At 38.7% G+C, this 23,994-nt stretch overlaps 2 protein-coding genes across 10 annotated transcripts in view; one reads left to right on the forward strand and one right to left on the reverse strand.

Annotated features, from left to right (window-relative positions):
- Positions 1 to 366: 366 nt before the first annotated feature.
- Positions 367 to 4,694, reverse strand: LOC125094645 (translation initiation factor IF-2-like). 5 transcript variants are annotated; one of them, XR_007125640.1, is made up of 4 exons: positions 4,234 to 4,345; positions 3,019 to 3,143; positions 1,786 to 1,876; positions 367 to 1,507 (listed from the first exon to the last, which is right to left on the reverse strand). XR_007125640.1 is itself a non-coding variant. In XM_047720041.1 (2 exons), exon 1 carries the CDS (start codon positions 4,692 to 4,694, stop codon positions 4,278 to 4,280), a length of 417 nt encoding a protein of 138 aa, XP_047575997.1. In that variant the 3' UTR covers positions 367 to 1,876; positions 4,234 to 4,277. The 5 variants fall into 5 exon arrangements, 1 of the variants encoding a protein (XP_047575997.1); XR_007125638.1 differs by having other exon boundaries at positions 367 to 1,876; XR_007125639.1 differs by having other exon boundaries at positions 1,786 to 3,143.
- The window catches only part of VWA8 (von Willebrand factor A domain containing 8), a 339,288-nt gene continuing 319,611 nt past the window's right edge, over positions 4,318 to 23,994 (forward strand). For 4 of the 5 annotated variants that reach the window (XM_047720036.1, XM_047720035.1, XM_047720037.1 and 1 more), the window contains exons 1-2: positions 4,693 to 4,855; positions 17,125 to 17,202. In XM_047720036.1, the coding sequence (XP_047575992.1) occupies positions 4,693 to 4,855; positions 17,125 to 17,202 (241 nt within the window). Of the gene's footprint in view, positions 4,339 to 4,692; positions 4,856 to 17,124; positions 17,203 to 23,994 lie in introns of those variants that run through there. The other variant, XM_047720038.1, reaches the window with a different exon arrangement.

The following is a 23,994-nucleotide window of genomic DNA, read 5'->3' on the forward strand; positions in this document are numbered from 1 at the left end:
CCTTTAACATCACTCATTTCTCATGTTCTATTTGTTCTTGCAGATAATGTGCAATTTCCAATTCATGCTTTCTATTTTTTATATGTTAATCAAGTAAAACTTGTTAACTGTGGTCTGCAAATATCCTATATATTTACTGAGTCAACTTAAATTAAAATTATTGGCTTATATTTTCTTAATAACAAGTAAATACTGTATATTCAGGCATCAAATCCATCGGAGTTTCAGGTAGAAGCCACAAATTCTTTTTTTTTTTAATATTTTATTTATTTTTTTGACACAGAAAGAGAGGCAGCGAGAGAGGGAACACAAGCAGGGGGAGTGGGAGAGGGAGAAGGAGGCTTCCCACTGAGCAAGGAGGCTGATATGGGGCTGGATCCCAGGATCCTGGAATCATGACCTGAGCTGGAGGCAGATGCTTAAGGACTGAGCCACCCAGGCACCCTGAAGCCACACATTCTTAAAGAAAAAAATGTTCTACCTAGAATCAACCAGATAGGTGTGATGTCTTATTGTCTACCTCAGCAATTTTTTCTCTTAGTCTACCATTTAGCTAATTGTGTAGCCCTTTTCCCACTCTGGCTTTATGCTGGGGTCTTCAAACCACTCACTCCCTGTTCTGTGTGTCACCTACAGCTATACGCACCTGGGAGAACAGATGTTTTCAGGGCATCCAGCACATTTGGTGATTCCTCAACCTCCCAGACTCTTCCTCTAGCTTTATTCTTGGATTTAGAGAATTTTCTCTACTTTCTTATAAGCTTACTAATTCACTTTAAGTGCTGTTTTAAAATATTTTTTCCGGCATTATGGAGTACTTTGTGTGTGTGCTGGTGTTCTTCCAATATATATTTCTTACCTCACTCATCTCTTTCTTTCTCAGCTTCTCATGTTCTTCCTCACTCTTATTTCATAAAGGCTACGTACTCTTAGATCCTTAACCATGCAAATACAGCTCTTTCCCCCCTCATTACTGTAATAAGTTTTCACTGATATACCTGCCTTCTGAATTGACATGCTATTTTATTTCCTCTGTCTCACAGTATCTTTAAAATGGATTCTTTTTTCCTCCTTTTTACTTATTTTTGGATATAGAATAATCCATTGAGCCTGACCTGGTCTTTGCCAACAGACAGACTGGTCGAATTGTCTTTGGCCCTCTTGTCTGTCCGCTCGTGTGCTGGTCAAATTCCCTTCACAGATCTTAAGATCTAGCTGGCTTTGGCTCTTGTGGTTCCTTCGGGCTCCTTCCCATACTCTGAATAGAAGGAGTTCAAGAAAACCTACAGTTCAAAGTATTGTCAGGGCTGCTATTCCTGCCATGTCCTTGTCTAACAACATTTCATGATATAAAGGAGCCGTTATCTGTTCTCTTCTTTCTTCTTTTCTTCAATTCCCTGCTCAGTTTTTATTTTATTTTATTTTGATTGTTTGTAGATAAGGGGAGAGTACTTACAAATTGTTTAAGAAGCAGTGCTGAAGAGGATAAATAGGAGGGCAGCTTTAACTACAAAATAGAACAATGGAGAGAACTATTACCCAGTTTTGTGACTAAAATGTGTGGCATGTGGGTGATCTCCTATAGGTATTGCAAAAATGCATATTCTTGGGCCTTTTCAGACCTTCTGAGTCAGAATCTCAGGGTGGGGATGGGGAGTGAAGCCTGAGAATCCACATTTTAACAATTCTCTAGATGACTGGGATGTACCCTGAATTCTGGGAACCACTGGTGTGGACCTATGATTTCTCAGGAGGGCAAATAGTAAAGAGCGACAAAGCACCTACCTTTTTAAAACAGTGCATGGCAGGGATGGATTATCGTTGAATTTCCCATCCAGTTACATTAATATGGTAGGAAAAATAGTCCTTCTGGACTCTGGAAAAAAGATTAATAATCAATACTAGTTTTTGGTAGTGTGGTTTTAAAAAAGTAGATGACTAGTCATTTCAGTGAGAATTTGAAATTACACAGAGGTTGTGAGAGACATCTTTTAAAACCGAAGACCTCTGGTTAATCTTTCAAACATTGCTGAGGTCGACTTTCTCCAATTCAGACTCATTGCCACCCACAGGGGTTCATTACTGCAAGCAGAGACTATATTCTTACTACCACATAGCCAGAATATGATGCTTCCTTTGTTCCTTACTCAATTTGTAATTCATTTCACACCTAAAACATGATGGAAATATCCAGTGGCTACGCGACCTGCCTATAACGAGGAGGTTCAACTTTCCAACTGCATCAAGATTCTTCATTGTATAATGTTTTCTTCCTTCTGTCGTTCTCCTGAGATTATGCCTTTCTCACCTGGCTGGTCTCATCGTCCCTGTCAGGACTTGCTTGTCAGGACTTTAAGCCTCTGCTCAAGCTCTATACCCACTTCTTTGCTTAGCCAACTCTAAAGTAGCATTCCAAGTAAAGCTCAGGTGTTATCTTCTCTCTGGCTCAAATTTTTCCTTCACACTGCAGATTTGTCACTCTAAAATATCTTCATTTTCCCATTTCCTGGAGGATAATATGTAAACTCTTTTACCTCATATACAACATGGCCCCAATTTCTCTTCCTAGTCTTACCTCTACAAACTTTATGTACTTGACCTCCAGACACAGTGACTCACTCTCTGATTCTCAGTCTTGCCATGTATGTCCAGCTTTCTGTACCTTAGTACATGCTCTTCCCTCTGCCAGATACGATTTACCCTTTTCTCCACTTGAGAAACTCTCAAATATCCTCCAAGACCCATTTTAAACATTAAATTATCTGTGAAACCTCACTGACCTCTTCCTGGTGAAGTACGTTACCCCAGAGTATCTTGAGTCTCAGGATCCTAAACATGGATCTAATTGTATCACAATTCTTCATTTGTAGCTTTGTCTTCAGTACTGGATGGGTGTACACAGTACCTAGCAGGGTACTGTTTATCCAACAGTTGCTTGAAAAATGTTGCTGAATGACTGAATGCTATAACCTGTCTTGATTTCCCCATTGTCTCAACTCAAGAGCTCTTAGTGCTTACATCAGTCATTTTGCTCAATTGCCTCACATTGTTTTTCTACTCTCTCAGATGTGTGCCAGATTCCAGCAAGATTACATACAGGTGTCCTGATCAGGGCTTCACTTTTCCAGCCTCAGTGTCTTCACCTGTAAAATAGAGGGTAATATCAGTACCTCAATCAAAAGTTTGCAATGAAGTATTGCATTGAAGTGTTTAGCACAAGGCCTGGCACACAGTATGAACACCAACTGGGACAAACATTTCAAACAGCATTACACCTTGCATTTCCATCATTTCCCCCTAGCAGTCACATAGGGCTGTAGTGAAGATATGAGAGCATATGCGTGAAACCCTGTTGTAATGCATTATGCAAACGTTTACTTTTACTTTCGCTGTGTCCTCACTAGGTTAGAAGCCGGTTTCAGCCTTTGCCTCTTATGTCCTCAGCAAGATGCGCAAAGCCTTAGCTAACTCAGCTTTTCTTTTACATCCTCCTATCACCTCTCAGCACCTGTCACAGTGCTGACATAGTAGGTGCTCCATATAAAGACAGTGACAGATGCAGAATTACCAAGGTCTCTAGCTGCACGGGAAGCCCTCTGCATTCTTTTTGTTTGCTGTTTGTTTTGTATCACTTGATTGAAACACTTTGCCTTAGTCAATTCACTCCTGACATTTTGGAGATGCTGTATAATTATATTAGGCTTAGTTTGCTTTGTGGTAGGACCTCTTCCGCCTTTGGGCATGTGTGACAGGGAGGCAGCTTTAGACAGTGTCCTACTTTTTTCCTCTTATTAAAGACCTAAGTTATATTTATAGAACTCTTCCACTGCAGAATGACTGAAAAAGTGCTTGATTGGGGTCCTTTCTGACATTTTGGCAATTTGTATATCACTAAGATGTCACTTTTGCATTTAGAATATAAGATGAAATATATTTAATGTAAGAATATATATAATATAATAAGAAATGGAAGATGAAAACATGAATGCACAATGAAATATAGAAATATAAATCTAGAAAACAAAGAAACAAACAAAAAATAAAGGTTTTCAAACACCTCACGGAAGCACATTCATTGTAAGGTTACAATGAATCGAAATAGGTGAAAGTTCCCACAATCTGGAGAATAGGTACGCAATTTCTTTAAAGGATTTGAAGCAACGTACGGGGAGCGCAATATAGTAAGACTGGGCCATTAACCAAGAAACAAGACTTGCCTCTTAAGAGTCACACCATTCAACGATCCTAAAACCCTTCGGCACTCCCCGAACTCAGGTTTACGGGACTGCAGGGCAACGACTGGAGACCGGCCTGGGGAACCCAGGTGAACCGACGCTGGTGCGGGTAGGCCAGCCTTGGAGCCCAGGCCCCGACGCTCCGCCGCACCGACACCCGGGCGGCGGCCTGGGTTCAGCGCTCCGCCGCGCGGTCTCGTCCTGGGCCCCCGGCGGCGGGTGCGGGACCCGGGCGGCCGATGCGGGCTCCTGCGACTCGCGCTCCGCAGGATCCGTCTGCCCGCGTGGGCCCGGCCGGCCCGACACCGGTGAGCCGGCCGCGCCGGGGGGAAGGAGTTTCCGGCGGACGCGGCGCGGTGCCGCTTCCTGTCCCTCTCGCCGCGCCGCCTCACGCTGCCCGTCCCGGACGCGGCTCGCGTGGGACCCGCTCCCCGGCCCCGGCGACACGCCCGGTGCCATGCAATCCCGGCTTTTGCTCCTCGGGGCCCCTGGCGGCCGCGGAGGCCCGGCGGCGCGGCGCGTGCGGTTGCTCCTGCGACAGGTGGTGCGGGGCAGGCCCGGCGGCGACGGGCGGTGGTCAGAGGTCAGACTGCTGCATGCCGGGGCGGGAGCCCACACAGGTAACCCAGGAACGCCCCTACGGTCTGTGCTGGGGGGGCCCCTGCGCTCCTCTGTACCCCACTCCCTGCTGCGCCGCTGGGAAGAAGCGCTGTGGGGGGAAGCCCAGAGAGAGAGAGAGAGAGGTTCAAGTCCCGGTCGGTCTCGGGGCTAGCTGCTGTGTAGTGCGAGGCCAGGCGCTTGCACTCTCTGGGCCTCTTCTGTAGCCCGAGGGAGCCCCGCTAAGGTTTCTGATGACCTGGAATAGTGCATTCCCCTTCCTTCACTGCTGCTTTTACTCCCAGGATGCTGATTTGAATTACAGTACTCTTGGGGTTAACGCAGCAGCCCTCAGGAGTTGTTGAAACCTGGGCTTGACCTTGCCCTCTGAGTCTCAAGGGCCTGGAAGCCGGGCTGTGTCCTGTTCCAGCCGGGGCTAGTGACGGCATGGAAGTATGCATTCTCGCCAAGGATCCCATCGTTACAGTGTTTTAAACGTATACACAAGCCTTTCTGACTTTTCCAGGGGCTTTCCTTTCTCACAGTGCTCACATCTTATTGGCGCTGAATATCACAACTTAATTTTAAAACTCACGACTGTACAATTGAGTCATTGAGATCCAGAAGGGAAAAGTGACTTCAGATCACACAGCTAACAAGGGACTGCTTTAGAATCACGTGCTCTGATTCCTAAGCTCAGTTTTTTTTTTTTTTTTTTTTTTTTTTTTTTTTTTTTTTTGTTTCTCTTGCTTTGCTTTGTTTTTTGTTTTGCTTGTTTGTTTGGATCTACCAGAGCTGGTTTTAGGAATCTTTTGTTGTTGTTGTTGTTGTATGTTGGAATTAGAGCATTTGTGCTGGTTAAGAGGAGGGATGGATGTTGTTGCTGCTCTTGAATGGCAGCGTGATTCTAAGCAAGATATCAGTGTCATTGTTGCTTAGAATAATGGAGGTTTTTACTAGGAAGTTGCAGGTTTCATTGTTCCTCTTGCAACTCTGCCCCAATAATTTTCCTCACCAGGAAATTTAGGTCCCATACATTTCGTTCGTTCTTTCTTTCTTCCATCGTTCGTTCATTCATTCAACAAATGGTTTTTTTCTTTCTCCTACGTGGAGTTGTGATTTCAAATTTTGCCCCTTTATCTGTTATTGTGACTTCTATGATGTTTGTTTATTTGCTAGAGGTTTTTGTTTGTTGCTTCTTTGTTCTAGAAATCAGAGAGGACAAGGGTAGAAGTGCAATGTAATCTCTAACTTGGTTTTGGAGTGAAACAAACAGATCAGCGTAAAAAAATGGGTTGGAGTCCATTTTGGCATTGTCTGGATATGGACTCTTGAGGGTGGGTGGGCTACTCAATTTTGTGTCCCAGTTTCTTTTCTTTTCTTTTTAAAATTATGTTCAGTTAGCCAACATATAGTATATCATTAGTTTTTGATATACTGTTCAACAATTCATTAGTTGCGTATAACAACACCCCGTGTTCATCACACAGCAGGTGTTGTGTCAGTTTTCTTAACTGTAAAATGAGGATAAGGAGAGTATATTTGATAGGATTGTTATGAGGATTTACTTATTTCATGTAATTCCTGCCACATATTAATGTTCAGTAAAAGTTAACTTCTTTATAATTCTTTATATCTCTATATATTCAGCTATATGGGAGTTGTTTTGTTTTCTTGGCATTAGGTGAAATGAAACCAGTTACTTTAGGTCTAGAACTGTCACAACTAGCTGGGTGGGCATGTGGAAAAAAGTTAATTGATATGAACTTAAAAAATTGTTCCTTGTACATGAATAATATATGTTGATTATAAAAACATTAAAAATGTCCTCAAAATTATGTCCAACAAATCAAAGTACAGGGTTTGCTTCAAATGTGAGACTCATGATCACATCACAGACAACATACTAACTTTTTAGACTCAGTCACTAACCCTAGCAGGATCATACCAGGAGGAATAAATTGTGCTAAACCTACTTGCCCTGCTGTTGCAAGGTTGAAGGTAGGAGGACTATGGATGAATGCTGTTGGAACCTCACCAGAGATACGAACTCTATTAAGAACAATTGAGAGCCGAGTAAACAGGAGGCAAGTGCTTGGCTATCCCAGTACATAATGTTGACCATCAAGGTTGGCATGTCTCAGTTTGAACCAGAGGGCATACACAGATAAAACCACAAATAGCACTATGCTGCAATGAATTACAGTTTAGGTTGGAAAGATGCTCCCAGCTCCATACACACGTGACCAGTAAATCATCTCTCTGCATGTAGTTGACCTTGCTTGCTAGTGGTTTGGAAAAAGAGCAAACATACATAAATACAGAAATAGTAGATTCACGTTATCTACTGTTACTGTCTCTCCTGGATTGTATGAATGTCTTATTTGTCTTTATTTTCCTTTTGGTGCCTGTCAACATTTTGTACGTAATAAGCACCCAGTGGCTTTTAACGCTAAAATTCATACAGAGAAGGAGCAGGAGAGGCAGGAATTGCCTTGTTGGCTTTCAAGATAGGAGCTTTATAAAGCCTTGTAAGCAGAAGGAGAACGTCATTTATGTTAAAAAAAAAAAAAAATCCCCAAACCTACAGCTTTTATCTTTTGCTGTTGTATAGTTTAAGTATCTGTAATTTGTAAATTCTTTATATCTCTTTATACTTCAATGAATAGTATTTCTCTTAGTTTTAGGAACAAAGAGATTTACAAGTGGGTTAGCTACTGCAAAGATTTCTTTTCCTTTCTTTTTCTTTTTTTTAAAACATTTATTTGTCAGAGAGAGAACACAAGCAGGGGGAGAGGCAGGCAGAGGGAGAAGGAGGCTCCCTGCGGAGCAAGGAGCCTGATGGACAAGTTTTTCAATAAGGATTATTGGTGTTTTCACAGATAGAGCCAAACCAGTTGGTTCAGTAGGACTCTGACATTAAACGGGTTTAGATATACCATAAAGTAAAATCAAATGATAAAGTTGGAAACATAATTGTATAAATCTACCATGACATGTTTAATACTGTCATTTAATACCATTATTATTAAAAGAATTCACTATTTTATCATTATGACTTTATGTATGAAATACATTTGCTTAAAGAAATATTTAAAAATGCTTTTTGTACAAGAAATTTGTGCTCATTATAGGAAAGTGAAATACAAATCCCCTAAGACCTAATTCTCTCATGCAAAGTCATAATTGTCAACTTTTTGGTGTTAATATTAGCAGATTTTGTAAAAATACATATAATATTTATTTATTTGTATAAATACACATTTCCTTTTTAAAAAAGGGATCATGTATGTTTTATAATTTATTCTTAACCATTATTGTGAACATATTAACAAAGTGATAAATATTGCTATACACAATTAAGTATATATTAAGCTCATGTATTTATATTATTTTACCAGTTTCCTATTTGTGGACATCCAGGTTGTCTACTTTTATTTATTTATTTGTTTTTTAAAGTAATCTCTACACCCAGTGTTGACCCAGACCCAGTTCAAGACCCAGAGGTCTTGAATTCAAGACCCTGAGATCAAGAGTCAGATGCTCTACCGATGAGCCAGCCAGGTGCTGTAGGTAATCTATTTTTAAATATATAAAAAATGCAAAAGACATCTATCCATCCATGATGCATTTTTGTGTGTGTGTGACTTTAAGATTTGATTCTTGGGCTTCAGTAGAATTAATGACTTTGGGGAAGGAAATAGGGAACTTCTGCTTTAACTGAGAAATACAGTATACAGGGAAAAACTCCACTATGTTTCAGTCTTAGCTCTGTATTTAGTAGGTATTGAACTTTGGGAAAATTATTAACTACCCTCAACCTGCAGCAGGTTATTGTGACTCAGGATGCTCTGACCCTTGTATATTAAATAATTTAGCAGTAAAATCCTGAAACAGATGTTACCTAATAAATTGTTGGGAAGATCTGTGTTGTAGGAACATGCAGACTAACCTGGAATTTGCTGATGTATTTGGTTTTCCCTTGGGTCTAATTTTTGTATTAAAAAAAAAAATGGTGACACTAAATCAGTGGTTTTTCACCGAGAGTGATTCCCTTTATTCAGGGGAAAACGTGTATAGAAAAACATGGTTTACATAGGTGGGAGGTCCAATGGTTGAAGGTTAGATACAGGATGTTCAAATATTTTTAGGGTTCTCTCTGCCTTTCCCCGTGGTTCCGCCACTTTCCACTCTCCATTTGTTAGATTTGCTTTTTGCTGTATTGGTTTCAGTATCTGCCAGGATTTCTTCAAGTAGTAGGAGTGATAGCCTTACTGAGAGCCCCAGATTTTGATTGTCCTTACAATTCACACTGTTAGAAGAGGAGAGAACATCTTTTCCTGTGAGCTCTGACAAAAATCCTTGTAAGAACAATTATTGGCCAGCCTTGGATCCTGTGCCTAAACCAGTCATTGTGGCCAGTTGGTGGAATGTTCTGGCAACGGTTGTGCAGGATACTTATTTCTGGAAGTTTTGGTGCAGGGGTAAAGAGTGGGATGAGTGGTACTCTACCCAAACCAAATGGGATGGGTTTCCCCACTGGACAGAGGGATTCCATTGTCAAAAGGAGAAAGAATATTGAGCAGGTAAAACAAAACAGCTGCCTGGTAAAAATCAAGTACATAATATCCAAAGGGGTTAGTACAAGAATAAGTATTATTTAAAAGATACTATTGATTATTGCTTGAATATAGAAATTATTTTCTGACAAACCTTTGGGAAATTCCTTTAAATTAGGATCATTGCAAGTGATAAAAGCAAGCCTTATAACTCTAAATGAGCCTTAAATTTTTTTTTTTAAAGATTTTATTTATTTATTTGACAGAGAGAGATCACAAGTAGGCAGAGAGGCAGGCAGAGAGAGAGGAGGAAGCAGGCCCCGTGCGGAGCAGAGAGCCTGATGTGGGGCTCGATCCCAGGACCCTGGGATCATGACCTGGGCCGAAGGCAGAGGCTTTAACCCACTGAGCCACCCAGGCGCCCCGATGAGCCTTAAATTTAATTTCATTTGGGAGCTTCTATCTTTTGGATTCTTTTCAGGGCTTTTAATTTTCAAGTCCATACTTTCTATGCCTGAATAAAATATATATCACTTTGTTGGTAGTAGTATTTATGTGATAGTTTGTGCTATACAGGATTTAGGTTAATCTGAGTTATGTGTGGTTATTTTTTTACATTATTTGTAATAATAAATGTAATTAAATGTTATACAGCATATTTTATAACTATCTGTACTTGTTAATTTCTTCTTGTTATTCAAATAATTTCCATTATCTTATTAACTAAAATCTTTTTAAAAAATGATTACACTTAACCAAAATAGTGTATTTGAGGAATGGTATACATTAGTCTCTTCTGCCTAAGTTGTGTTACCTATTGTGTTATAAGTATCTTCAATTCTCTTGAGATTAATACTTATACTACTTCATTCAAATGAATTCTTTACAAATGACTTGATTTCTGAGCATTTTGAAAGATATGCTGTTCTCAAAGAATACAGAAAATGGGTGAACTAAGGCTTAAAACAATCCTCAAGAAAACAGTATTTAATTAAAAGCTATAATCATTCATTCACATATTCATTTATCAGACATTTATTGAACACCTGCTTGGTTTAAGATATTATTTTTGGCACTATGAGTACAAAGGTGATTAAAACCTGGGCCCTGCCCACAAAATGCTGTGGTCTTACAGACTGAACAGTGATCTTCAAACATTTTTCTCACTTATCTCTTAAAGGGATTCTGCAAATATATATCCCTTTGTATATTTTAAAGTTGATATCTAGAAATTTTTCTGATAAGAATAAATAGTTCCAGAGTATGGTGTTTTCAGTGTGTTGTAAATATTGACATTTAAAACAAAAATTGCTAACAGTCAAAGTGTATCTTTTAAATGGAATCAGAATACCCTAGTAATTTGTTAGCCACTTATCTCTGTTTTGAAAAATAAAGAGCTCTTACTTAACTGTCAGAAAGTTTACATTATTTTTATCTTCTTGAATTTGTATTTCAATTACACTTACTACTCATAATTTTATCTTAATATTTTTATCTTGAAATGTTTTGTCTTTATTGTATTTTTCTGCAACAAAAAAATGTCTAATGTTAAAACATGTCATTACAATTATTAAAGCACAGTTGTTCAAAAGAATATCAATATGTTTCAAATTTCTAAAAAACATAAAATTTTATGGAAACATACCTGTTAGTAACATGAGTGGTGCTTTCTCCCAGTTAAATATTAATTAGCATAATTAATAGTCCCTAATTGTATATTAATTATTGCTGCAGTATAAATAGTTTTGATATACCAGTATTGCTCAATTCTTTGTAGACTTTTTACTTATGAGCCAAAAATAATATGTTGATTAACTATCAAAAATGTTATTTTTAGTTATCTATCAACTGACAACTCGATTATAGCCTTTTCAGCTTTGTTCATAGCAAAGAATTGGAAACCACATGACTTGCATGTAGGGTTGCTGACCTAGCCAGTAGAATCACTCCTGCCTCTGTTTCTGGGAGGTTCACTAAGAAGGCTCTACCAAAATTTATCAAATGGCTATGATTATTTCCTCCCAAAGAGGCTGCTTGTCTAGTCTAATGTGCTCAGAAAGAGTTAATAAAATTAACCCTTCATTCATCAGACCTTTGCCAATACAGTCGGTTTTTTCTTTTTTTTTTGAGAAAATGCTTCTCTCACATGTTTAAATACTTTTTCATCAAATTTTAGTTTTTATAATTCAAAAAGATAATCTGTAACTATCAATTCAGTCAGCTAACTTAGAGTTTCTGACAGAAAAAAAAGTATTTTTCCTTTCAGTTCAAATGACTGTTAATATATATTTTAAGGAATGTTTTAAAAGCCACTGAAAGATGAATTGCCACATCTTATAGGCTGGATTACTAGATACAATAAAGACAAGAATAAAGGAATCTAGTAGTTACATGTTTAAATTACCTATTTCATAATATATGGTTGTGCAATTTTGTTCTTTAATATAATTTATAATAAGTAATGTAATAGCAGTTAAAATAAGTTACTTATGTAATGAGGACTATGGTAGAAGGCATGGTATTGTTCTATTAAATGTGGAGTGAACTTTGTTTATGGGCTTTTGAGAACAGTTAAAGTCATGTATAAAAATCGGAAATAAATTAATCAGTTTTAGACCTCATGATCCAACTTTTGACATTGTATTTAGTGACCTGAAAACTAACTGGTTCAGAAGCTAGTGTAGATCATTTTCATAATAAGAGTTAGAAAACAACCATTGTATAAGATGAGGAATGATTGTAATCGGAATGAATATTTCATGATGACATTTGAGAATAAATTTTTAACTACCTTTTTGAAAGATAAACATCTGATCTGAAGGAAACAGGTAAAAGTTTTCTCTGTGGTTTTTATCCAGTGTATTGTGAACAGTTCAGTAGTGTTGAAAACTATTTCAGTTACATGAAAATGGATCAGCATCAATATATGTACTGCTTCAAATGTTCAGAGGTGCCTTTGTGTGTGTGTTCATATGAAGAGTGTGTTCTCAAGATAAGTGTTGAGAAAAGCTGGAAAACAGCTTACCTTTACGTATGTGAAAAGCCAGTTTTTGAAGCTTTCTCTGCTTTGCAGTCTGAGCTCTCTCATCTTGGATTTTTTGACCATATAAACTCTCACTTCCCTACCCTGCTATGTACTATATCTGACACAGGCCAAAACAAACCAGTCATTTCTAAAGCTACTCTTCACTTTTAGTAGGAATTTATAAGACATGGAGAAATTATTCCGAGGCAGGTGTATGTTAATTTGAATAATTTTTAAAAGAGACCTCTCCTAAACCATAATGTATTATGCCTCATTCGTTTAGTCCCCTGGAGCAATGCAACATCCACCAGAGAGAAATACGTGGGAGGGCTCCTGAAAGGGCCTGTGGGAATGGAGAACCTGCAGGGCCAGTCCTCAGTCAGATCTGTGTTCAGGAGAACACCCGGAAGTGAGGATCTGGAAAACTGATCTCCTTGAGACTTCCAATTCTCTATACCCTTAGAAAGCATGTACCCTAATTTAAAGACAATTATCGTAGTGGAATAATAGTCAATAATTGTAATAAAGTGTGAGAAACATGAACCAGATAGTATGCTAGCAGAAAGACAGGAATGGGATTCTTTTTTTTTAAAGATTTTATTTATTTATTTATTTGACAGACAGGGATTACAAATAGGCAGACAGGCAGGCAGAGAGAGAGAGAGAGAGGAGGAAGCAGGCTCCCTGCAGAGCAGAGAGCGGGATGTGGGGCTCGATCCCAGACCCTGAGTACATGACCTGAGCCGAAGGCAGAGGCTTAACCCACTGAGCCACCCAGGCACCCCAGGAATGGGATTCTTGATGGAGGTGGAGAGCATGCAGAAGGAAAAGTTAGGGAAAGTTCGATGGGGAGATGAGGATATTTGAGGAGTAGTTGTCTGAAGCAAGAGGGGTATGACAGAGATGTGGAAGATCTTTCAGGCTGGGGATAAAGCATCAGTCACTGAGATAGGAATATAAGGGATAGAGCTGGTTGGAGTTGGTTGGAGAACATACAACAGAAAATCTGGAGTTCTGTTTTTCTGGTATTAAAGTTATCTCTGGAATATATAAATATCGTGTCCAGTAGCTTACTGATACGTATGGAACTCGGGAGAGAAATCTGAGCCAAAGGAGACATTTAAGACTTAGTTGTACAGAGGTCGGGTTGGGACATTGGCATGAATAAGATGGTTTAGGAAAAGCATAGCATGGCAACAGAAGGTGGCCAGAAATATCAACATGGAGGCAGGAAGGACAAATATCATTTTTCTCTTTGCCTGCAGCCTACATGACTAATTGATCCCTGTCCTGTTTCTTAAAAAGTCTAATTTCCGTTGTGATTGCTTCTTGGATTTTTTAGAAGCCTTTTGCTTGATTTCCAAATGTTCAGAAACTTTCCAGTTATCTTTTTGTTACTCATTTTTAATTCCATTTTGATCAGAAAACATACTTTGTATGATTTCAGTCCTTTGAAATTTGTTAAGATTTGCTTTGTGATCCAGCCTAAGATCTAGTTGGTGAATGTTTCATGTGTGTTTAAAAAGAATATGTATTCTGTCCTTGTTGAGTATAGTGTTCAGTAAAGGTCATTTATATTTAGTGGTTAATAGTGTTTTCAGATCTTCCTATCCCATTTTCCAACTGATCTTAGCCAAAGGCTGAGAAGTGATTATTCTTACTTTTCTCTCCTTCTATTTCTTTTTCTTGTTCTTCCATCAGCTACTGAGATATATTGAAATATCAAAGTATGGTGGTGGATTTAATCTCGTTCTACTTTTAGTTCTGCAGTTTTGTTTCATGTTTATCCCTCAGCTTACTCTTTGCTGGGTCACCATCATAGATTTGCTGTGTTCCTCCACAAAGGGTCACAGTCCTTTTTAGGAAGCTTTCTACTTACTCTCTCTGCTTGCATTAGGCCCCTTGAGGCCTGGTGGTGGCAGTGGCTTTCTGTTACTGCTGGCCCCAGGACACTGAGCTATCCTTGCTGGTTTTCGTAAACTCTGCCCCACCTTCACAAATGGCTCTTTTATTCTGCTCTCCTCAGTTACTCAGCTTGAATGTACCGTCTTTTCGTTGGGCTCCTGATTGATAAATGGATATGTTTAGGAAAAACACTTCAGTCAGTAGGAAAATCCAGTGCAAAAACCTGAAATGAGTATGTGTCTGACATGTTCAAGGAATAGTTAGGAGACCAGGTGGCTGGAGTAGTGTAATTCGGGAGGACACTGGCAGGAGATGAAGTGAGAGAGGAAATGGAGGAGCCGGATCAGTATAGCCCTTGGGCCTTTGCAACAGTGAAGATTGAGTGAGAACTTGCATTACTTGACTCCTATTTTATTTTGATCACTGTGGCTGCTCTGTTGAGAATAAGCTTCAGGGTGCAAGGGTTGAGACAGATCTGTCAGTGTATAAGAGTTAATGCTGTTTGAATGAGAAAATAAGTCTAAGTTACCATAAACCTTTAATTGGCTTGGGTCAACATTGTGGTGATAGAGAATATGGTGAGAGGTGGACGATACTAGATACATCTTAAAGACAGAGTCCGTGGGTTTTCCTGAGGAGGCTAGAGAGAAAAGTTAAGAATGGCTGCAAGATTTCTGGTCTGAACCCCTGGAGGGATTAAGCTGCCGTTAGCAGAACTGGGGAATACTGTGGGTAGAGCATATTTTGGTGGAAAAGTTTTGAGTATGTCAGGTTTAACATATTTTAGGCATCTCATTGTCTGTTGGTATCCATGTTTGAAATTCTGCGGTCTTGGTTAGTGGAATAAATTTGAGAGCCAGGGATATGTTGCCTGAAAGGTGTAAGACTAGATGAGCTTATCCAGAAGAGGTGGTAGGTGGGATAGAAAAGAGGCCGGAAAAGAGGACGTTGAGGAGAGGAAGAGCAAGCAAGGAAGACCTGGAATCATGGTGAGGTAGGAAGGAAATGGAGGAGGAGAGGGAGCTGGGAGAGGGAGAGAAAGGGAGAAAGAGGCGGAATCCTCTGTGGTGTAAGTGTTGAAAGGAGGCAGGGCCCCGGTTTTTCCCTGCCAAGTCCGGGCAGCCGGACTGTGGGTAGTAACCTAGGCTTGGCCAATGAAGTGCCCTGCCCAGGACTTTGAGTCACAAGGGAATGATGCAGAGTTTAGCACAGTTTACCTGTGGCAGGGTCCTTACTAGAAGATGGATCTCTAGACTAAAGATGAATCATGATTTCTGTAACTTAAAATAGTGTTTTCCTAACTTTTCTACAGGTCTGAAAAATATCAAAATGAAATGGGGGAAAATGTTGTCCTCTGGTCTGGCGTCCCTGGTGTGGATCTAGTGGTGCCGGGGGTGGTGTCTCAGTGAGCCTGTCCTGGAGTGTGACTTTGTGTGACCGAGGTCTGAGCGGAGGTCTCCTCAGTCACCCATGCTTCCTGTGAGCTCCCTCACATAACCGCTGTCACCGCAACTCCAATGACTTTTTTACTAAGCTAGTTTGAGATGGGGTTTCTGCTAGAGAAGTTATATGAAATAACTTGCGGGAACCACAGGTTACTTAGAGTCAAGATGAAATGAAGTAACATAAAGAATGTGTCTATAACAATATTTGCCAAGTAACCGGTATTCAATAAGTATTAGCTGATGTCTAGACTAATTTAGAGGAAAAGTCCTTTGATTTACACTCTAAACATACATGTTTTCTGTATTGGAAAGTATAAGTATACCTGTGTTTTACACGATGTTTTCTCTCAACTTGTCACATAGCTGTAATACATTTATCTATAAAATATATATATATTTTTCAACAGGGTTACAGATTTCCTCACTTGTGAAGCCTCTGTCTCACATGGTTATTCTGGGAATGTATAAAGTACTTGGAAGATAGTAATCATTCAAAAAATGTTGGCTGCTTTGTTACTATTACAGTGATTTAAGGCCTTAGTCACCATGTTACCTAACTAGCTCCCAGCTGGCAATGTTGAAAGTTGTGTTTTATACAGCTACTTTTTCTAAGTGTCGTTCAGCCCTTTCTAAGTGAAGTCCCAGGTGCAGATGGGATCACTATATCTATTTTACTTTGGGGAGAGCAAAGCAGAGAGGGTTTGGTTTAGTCCTGTACCTTGGAAGACCGCCAGAAATTAATGTTACTTAAACAAAATTAGCACCAAGTAGAAGTGAGAACTTTTGCCTCTTTTGCTTGTTTCATGTAGGAAATCTTGGCATATAGCCTGGGGCTTTCCTGGAAATATTGCATTTTTGGGTTATGTTGCTAGAAAACTTGAAGTTGTATATAGTAAAAATAAGAACCTATAAGGATGTAAAAAGGTTATAATTTGTGTTAAAAGATGCCACCTTATGAATGTTTCGGATGATCTTAAGCAAAATGTATCCTTCTGTATTGTTGACTTTATTAGTATTGTTCTTAATGAGAAAATAAGGCTGGTTAATAAAATTCTGTTGTACTTCAGGGTTTTTTGTTGTTGTTGTTGTTGTTTGTTTGCTTTTTTTCCTAATGTAGGGTTTAAAATGTGAATTTTACCCGTGTTTCCCTTTTCCATTATACAACTTATACTTTGGATACAAGTTTTAGAGCATAGTGGTTGACATAGGCAGGTGTGTCTATGGGGCTGAACACAGGCAGAGGTGGGTACATTTCTATAGAGTCCTTCTCTGTAGGGCAGGGCAGTCATCATTGGGAAGGGCATAGTGTGTAGTTTTCTTGTCTCTTGTAATGGTGTGTTTCCTTATTCTCTTTTTAGGTGATACAGTTAATATTGGAGATGTATCCTACAAATTGAAAACTCCAAAGAGCCCAGAACTTGTGCCTCAGAACTACAGTAAGGAATAGTTATTTATTTATGAATGAATAGCTTTTAACTTTTCATTATGGGGATTTTCAAACATATGCAAAACTAGAAAAAAGTATAAACATGATGTACTTATCATTTATTTTGAACATTTATCCATGTATATCAATCTTTTAACTGAGTCCCATTTTTTCTTCTGGAGTATTTAAAACCTATCCCAGACATCCTATCACCTCACCCTTGAATATTTCAGTAAAATATTTTTTTGTGTACTATTCTTTCATTTTTTAAATTGGCATAAAATTTACATATAATAAAATGCACAGATCTTAATGTGTTCATTTTGGTTAGTTTTGACAATTCTATAAAATTGTATAACTGCCAAGATTTACTTTCATCACCCCTGAATATTCTTTTTTTTAATTTTTTTTTTTTTTAATTTTCAGCATAACAGTATTCATTGTTTTTGCACCACACCCAGTGCTCCATGTAATCCGTGCCCTCTACAATACCCACCACCTGGTGCCCCCAACCTCCCACCCCCCACCCCTTCAAAATTCTCAGATCGTTTTTCAGAGTCCATAGTCTCTCATGGTTCACCTCCCCTTCCAATTTCCCTCAACTCCCTTCTCCTCTCTATCTCCCCTTGTCCTCCATGCTATTTGTTATACCCCTGAATATTCTGTGCTTCTTTCCATCTGCTCTGCCCTGGAAGCCAGAGTTCTTGTTTTCTACCATGATGGATTAGCTTTACCTGTTCTTTAGCTGTCTATAAATAGAATCATATGATATAGTTTTTCTGGGTGTGTATTTGGCTTCTTTCTACCAAGATAATGATTTTGAAATTCACCCATATTCCCATCCTTACCAGTTTGTTTTTAATTGCTGGGTAGTATTGCATCATATAAATATACCACAATTTGTTTACCTGTTCTGTTGATAGACATTTGGAGGTTTTCCATTTTAAGACTGTTATGAATAAGGTGGTATGAACATTCCTGTACAAGTCTTGTAGTCATAACTTTTCACTTCTCTTGAATAAATAAGTAGGAGTTGAATTGATGTGTCATAGGATGGATGGCTGTTTAACTTTATAAGACACTGCCAAACAATTCTCCAAGATAGTCATGCTGTTTTACCCTTTGACCAACAGTGATGTTCTATATCCTTGCCAACATTGGAATTTCTAGTCTTTCCTTTTACTTATTCTATTAAGTATGAAATAGTAACTTGTGGTTTTTGTTTTATACCAGCTTTATTGAGGTATAATTAATATACCATAAAATTTAACTTTTTAAAAAAATTTACCTTTTAAAGTGTAGAACTCAGTGGTTTTTAATATATTCACAGAGTTATGCAACCGTGCCCCATCTAACTTTAAAACATTTTCATCATACCCAAAAGAAACCTCGTACCCATTAACAGTCACTCCTTGTTTTGACCTCCAACAACTGTATACACCACTCCTCCCACCCCAGCCTTTGGCAGTCACTAATATATTTTCTGTTTCTGTAGATTTGCCTACTCTTAGTAGTTCATATAGATGAAATAATACTATATGTGGCCTTTGCATCTGACTTTTTTCACTTATTATGTTTCAAGATTCATCTGTGTTGTAGCATGTATCAGTACTGGATTCCTCTTATGACTAAATAATATTCCATGGTATGGCTCTATCACTTTTTGCTTATCCATTCATCAGTTGATAGACATTTGGTTCGTTTCAATTTTTAGGTTGTTACAAATCATACTGTTATGGGCATTCATATAAGTTTTTGGACAGACATCTGTTTTCAGGTTTTTTGGTTATGTGCCTAGTAGTGGAATTGCTAGGTCAGACAGTAACTCTATGTTTAAAATTTTGTGGAATTATCAAACTGTTCTCCACAGAGGCCGCCCGGTTTTGCATTCCCCACCTCGATGTCTGAGGCTTCCAGTTTCTCCACATCTTTACTAACACTTACTACTGCCTTTTTATGATAGCCATTTTCACCAGTATGAAGTGGTTATCTTGTTGTGTTTTGCATCTCCCTAATGACGCACAGTCACTTGTTTGCTCAAAATCATGTCACTTCTTTTCTCAGAATTCCTTAAATGACTTCATACCTTAGGAACCAAGGTCACTCCTTACCTTTCTTGATCTAGTCTCAGCCTCATCTCCTGTTACTCTCCTTCCTTATTTCCAGTCACTGGACACAAAATAGATAATTTTTTGTTCACTCTTCAGATTCTTCCACTAGACTATGTGCTCCTTGAAGGAAAATATCGCACTTTCATCTAATGTAAGTTTCCAGTGACTCTCCTAAATGACTCTGCCATCTGTCCTCTCCACTCTGTCTCACTTTTCTGTTACTGTATTTTTTCAGTTATTTTCTCAGTACTCACTCTAGAGACTACAATTGACAATTTACCTTGAAACACACTTGTTCCTATTAATAATAACTTAATTTCAATTGTGTACAAAAACTTTGCTCTAAAATAGCTCTCTTCCCTTCTACTTCCTTTTTGCTATTATTGTCATCCAAAATATATCTTTATATGTTAAAATCTATCATCACAATTTTGTATAATTACCATTATATGAAGTTGTCTTTTAAATCAGAAGGAAAGAATTACAAATAAAAATATGTTTATCCTGTCTTTATATTTACATATGTAATGACCTTTACTAGTATTCTTTGTTTCTTTGTGTACATTTGAGTTACTGTCTAGTTTGCATTCATTTCAGCTTGAAGGATGGAATTCTTTTAGTATTTCTTGTAGGGCAGATCTACTAGTGATGAATTCTCTCAGTTTTGGTTATGTGGGAATTTCTTTCTTTCTTTCTTTCTTTCTTTCTTTCTTTCTTTTTTAAGATTTTGTTTATTTATTTGGCAGAGCTAGAGAGCACAAGCAGGGAAAACAGCAGAAGGGAAGGGAGAAGCAGGCTCCCTGCTGAGCAGCGAGCCCAAAGTGGGGCTCGATCTCAAGACCCTGGGATCATGAACCGAGTTGAAGGCAGATGCTTAACCATCTGAGCCACGCAGGCACCCCTAGAAATTTCTTGATTTTACCTTTATTGGTAAAATAATAATTTTAGGGGTGCCTGGGTGGCTCAGTGGGTTAAGCCGCTGCCTTCGGCTCAGGTCATGATCTCAGGGTCCTGGGATCGAGGCCCGCATCGGGCTCTCTGCTCAGCAGGGAGCCTGCTTCCCTCTCTCTCTCTCTCTGCCTGCCTCTCCGTCTACTTGTGATCTCTCTCTGTCAAATAAATAAATAAAATCTAAAAAAAAAAAATAATAATTTTATTATTATTCTTAATTTTACCTTTCTTGTCTAATAGGTTTTTTCCCCCAGCACTTTGAATATGTCATCTTATTGGCCCTGGCCACCATAGTTTATGATGAGAAATCAGTTATTAATTTTATCAAGAATCCCTTCTAATGATGAGCCACTTGTCTTCACTCTCAAGATAGTCCATTTATCTTTGTCTTTTGATAGTTTGTGATGTGGCTAAGTGCGGTCTCTTTGAGTTAGACTTATTTGGAATCCATTGAGCTTCTTGAATATGCATACTAATGTTTTCCATTAATTTGAGGGAGTTCTTTTGTAATCATTCTTCATTCTTAGTTCTTCCCTTCTTTTTTTTTTTAAAGATTTTATTTATTTATTTATTTATTTGTCAGAGAGAGAGAGAGAGAGCGTGCGCACGCACAAGCAGGCAGAGTGACAGGCAGAGGCAGAGAGAGAAGCAGGCTCCCTGCCGAGCAAGGAGCCCGATGTGGGACTCGATCCCAGGATCTTGGGATCATGACCTGATCTGAAGGCAGCAGCTTAACTGACTGAGCCACCCGGGCGTCCCAGTTCCTCCCTTCTTACTGGGACTCTCATTATGTGTGCGTTAACACACTAGATGGTGTCCCGTAGTTTCTGAGGGCCTGTTAATTTTTCTTCATTCATTTTTGTTTCTGTTTCTTAGACTGGATAATGTCAGTTAACCTATTCAAGTTTGCTGATTACTCTGTCCTCTCACATCTGTTGTTGAGCCCCTTTGGTGATTTTTTTTTTTTTTTTCAATTCACTTATTGTAGTTTTTGACTTTAGAATTTCTCTTTGAATCTTTTTTATAATTTCTGTTTCTTTCTTTTTTTTTTTTAAAGATTTTATTTATTTGATAGAGATTACAAGTAGTCAGAGAGGCAGGCAGAGAGAGAGAGAGGAGGAAGCAGGCTCCCCACTGAGCAGAGAGCCCGATGCGGGGCTCGATCCCAGGACCCTGAGATCATGACCTGAGCTGAAGGCAGAGGCTTTAACCCACTGAGCCACCCAGGCGCCCCATAATTTCTGTTTCTTTATTGATATTTTCTAGTGAGATATTATTGTCATACTTTAAGTTGTTAGACTTTTTGGGGGGGGGGTTCTTTGAACATATTTATAAAAGCTAATTTAAAGTATTTTCTAGGGCACCTGGGTGGCTCAGTGGGTTAAGCCGCTGCCTTCGGCTCAGGTCATGATCTCAGGGTCCTGGGATCGAGTCCCGCATCGGGCTCTCTGCTCAGCAGGGAGCCTGCTTCCCTCTCTCTCTCTCTCTCTGCCTGCCTCTCTGTCTACTTGTGATCTCTCTCTCTGTCAAATAAATAAATAAAATCTTTAAAAAAAAATTAAAAAAAATAAAGTATTTTCTACTGAGTTCAGTGTCTGGCTTCCTCAAAGATAGTTTATTGACTGCTTTTTTCTTCTGTGTGTGCTATAATTTCCTATTACTTTGTGTTTCGTACCTTTTTTTTTTTTTTGAAAAGAAGACCTATTAAATAGTATAATTTGACAACTCTGGGCATCAACTTCCTTCCCCTGCCTAGGGTTTGATTTCTTTCTAGTCGTTTGTTTAATGACGTATGTAGACTGTTTCTCTGAAATCTGTACTCTTTGTTATATGCAGCCACTGAAATTTCTGCTCAGTTAGCTTACTGGCCCGCCAGTGATGATACAGAGATTTCTTAAATGCCTCAAACAAATCTCTTCTCCCGATTTTTGACCATGGCCTGTGTGTGCATGTTGGACATGATTTCCAGCAAAGTTCCAGAGGCAGCTTATAAGTCTGTCTTCCTCCTTGTGCAAAGCTTCAGTGTCAGCCAGAGGTGAGCCATTAGGCCCTTCTCAGAACTTTCCCAGACATGTTCATGGCCTTCTAGATTCCTAGACATACACTGTAGTTTTTCAGGCCTTCCTTTGGACATCTTATTCCCAGTTTTTCCTTTTAAGTTGTTTGTTTGTTTTTTGGTCATCCTTTTGTTAGCTCCAACTGGTTTTAGTGCCTCAGGCAGCTGTGATGTTAAACAGTTGTTAATTTTTTTTTTTTTTTTTTTTTGGACAAACACCCAGGGGTAGTGTTGTTTACACACTGGGAGCTCCGAGTGGGTCAAATGAAGTCAAATTCTAAAAAAGGAGCTTTTCAGGGAGCTGTTAGAGGAGTCAAGTAGGGATAGTTTTCTAGGGCCAGGAGGATTAGGAAGCTGCAACTGTGTTCTGTCCCCTTCGGTGGTTGCCAGCCTGCTGGTTTGCACCAACATTGTGAGTGGTTGGTATCAAGATTACTCCAGAGCTGGGGAGAGAGGTGGGAACAGGACAAGTTAAAAGACCACAAAACTTACAGTTCATTCAAGGTTCACACATTTTTCTTGGATAATGCTTGTTAGATTGTTGAAAGTCTCTTGTTAATTTCTAGAGTTCTGAAAAAATGAATTTTGACAATTTTTGCCGGTGTTGCTATTGCTTTTATGGAGGAGTGGATTTTCAGAGGTCCTTGCCTTGCTCTACCAGTAGTGCACGTTTAGTTTACATGTCCCTGATGAGTATGATGTTCAATTTGTTTTCCAATGCTTATTGGTTATTTATATATCTTTTGTGATGTATCTGTTAAAATATTTTGCTTATTTAAAAAAGCAGATTTTGCCTATTTATTGTTGACTTGTAAAAGTTCTTCGTATACTCTAGACACAAGTTCTTTGTCATATATATGTATTATGAATATTTTTTTCAGTCTCTCCCTCACCTAATCATTTTCTCAGTGTTATCTTTTAGTTGGCAGAGGTTTTGATTACATAGAGTTTATTTTTTGTTATGGTTAGTGCTTATTATGTCTTAGAAATCTTTGCCTACCTCAAGGTTGTGAAGATAGTCTGTTTTTTTTGTTTTTCTTTTTTGTTTTTTAAAAATTTTTTTATTTATTTGACAGACAGAGATCACAAGTAGGCAGAGAGGCAGGCAGAGAGAGAGAGGGAAGCAGGCTCCCTGCTGAGCAGAGAGCCCGATGTGGGGCTCGATCCCAGGACCCTGGGATCATGACCTGAGCTGAAGGCAGAGGCTTTAACCCACTGAGCCACCCAGGCACCCCTAGTCTGTTTTTTTTTTTTCTAAGAACTTTATAGTTCTGTGCTCGCTTCGGCAGCACATATACTAAAATTGGAAAGAACTTTATAGTTCTGTTTTATTTTAAAGGGGTAGGTCCGATTTTAAAATTTAGTTTGAAAAATTTTTTACTTTTTTTTTCAATAATGTAGTCTTTATTATGCTTTAAATATCTGTAGAGTCTTTATTGCTACTCCCTCTTTTATTCCTAATATTGGAAATGTGTGGGTTTTTTCTTTCTCTTTTTAATTAGTCTTACTAGGGATTTATCAGTGATAAAAATAGCTTTTCATTATTGATTTTTCTCTATTGTTTATCTATTTGTTATTTCACTAATTTCCATTCTTTAATACTTCCTTTCTTTTATTTACTTTGATTCCTATTCTTTGTCTGACTATTTAAGGTAGAGGTTCAGATTATTGTTTTTGCCCCTTT

Source organism: Lutra lutra, chromosome 3 (genome assembly GCF_902655055.1).
Source record: "Lutra lutra chromosome 3, mLutLut1.2, whole genome shotgun sequence".
Taxonomy (NCBI): Eukaryota; Metazoa; Chordata; class Mammalia; order Carnivora; family Mustelidae; genus Lutra; species Lutra lutra.

Bases quoted from the DNA above. Each gene is read 5' to 3' on its own strand.
- LOC125094645 (XM_047720041.1), bottom strand. From the start codon at position 4,694: ATGGCACCGGGCGTGTCGCCGGGGCCGGGGAGCGGGTCCCACGCGAGC.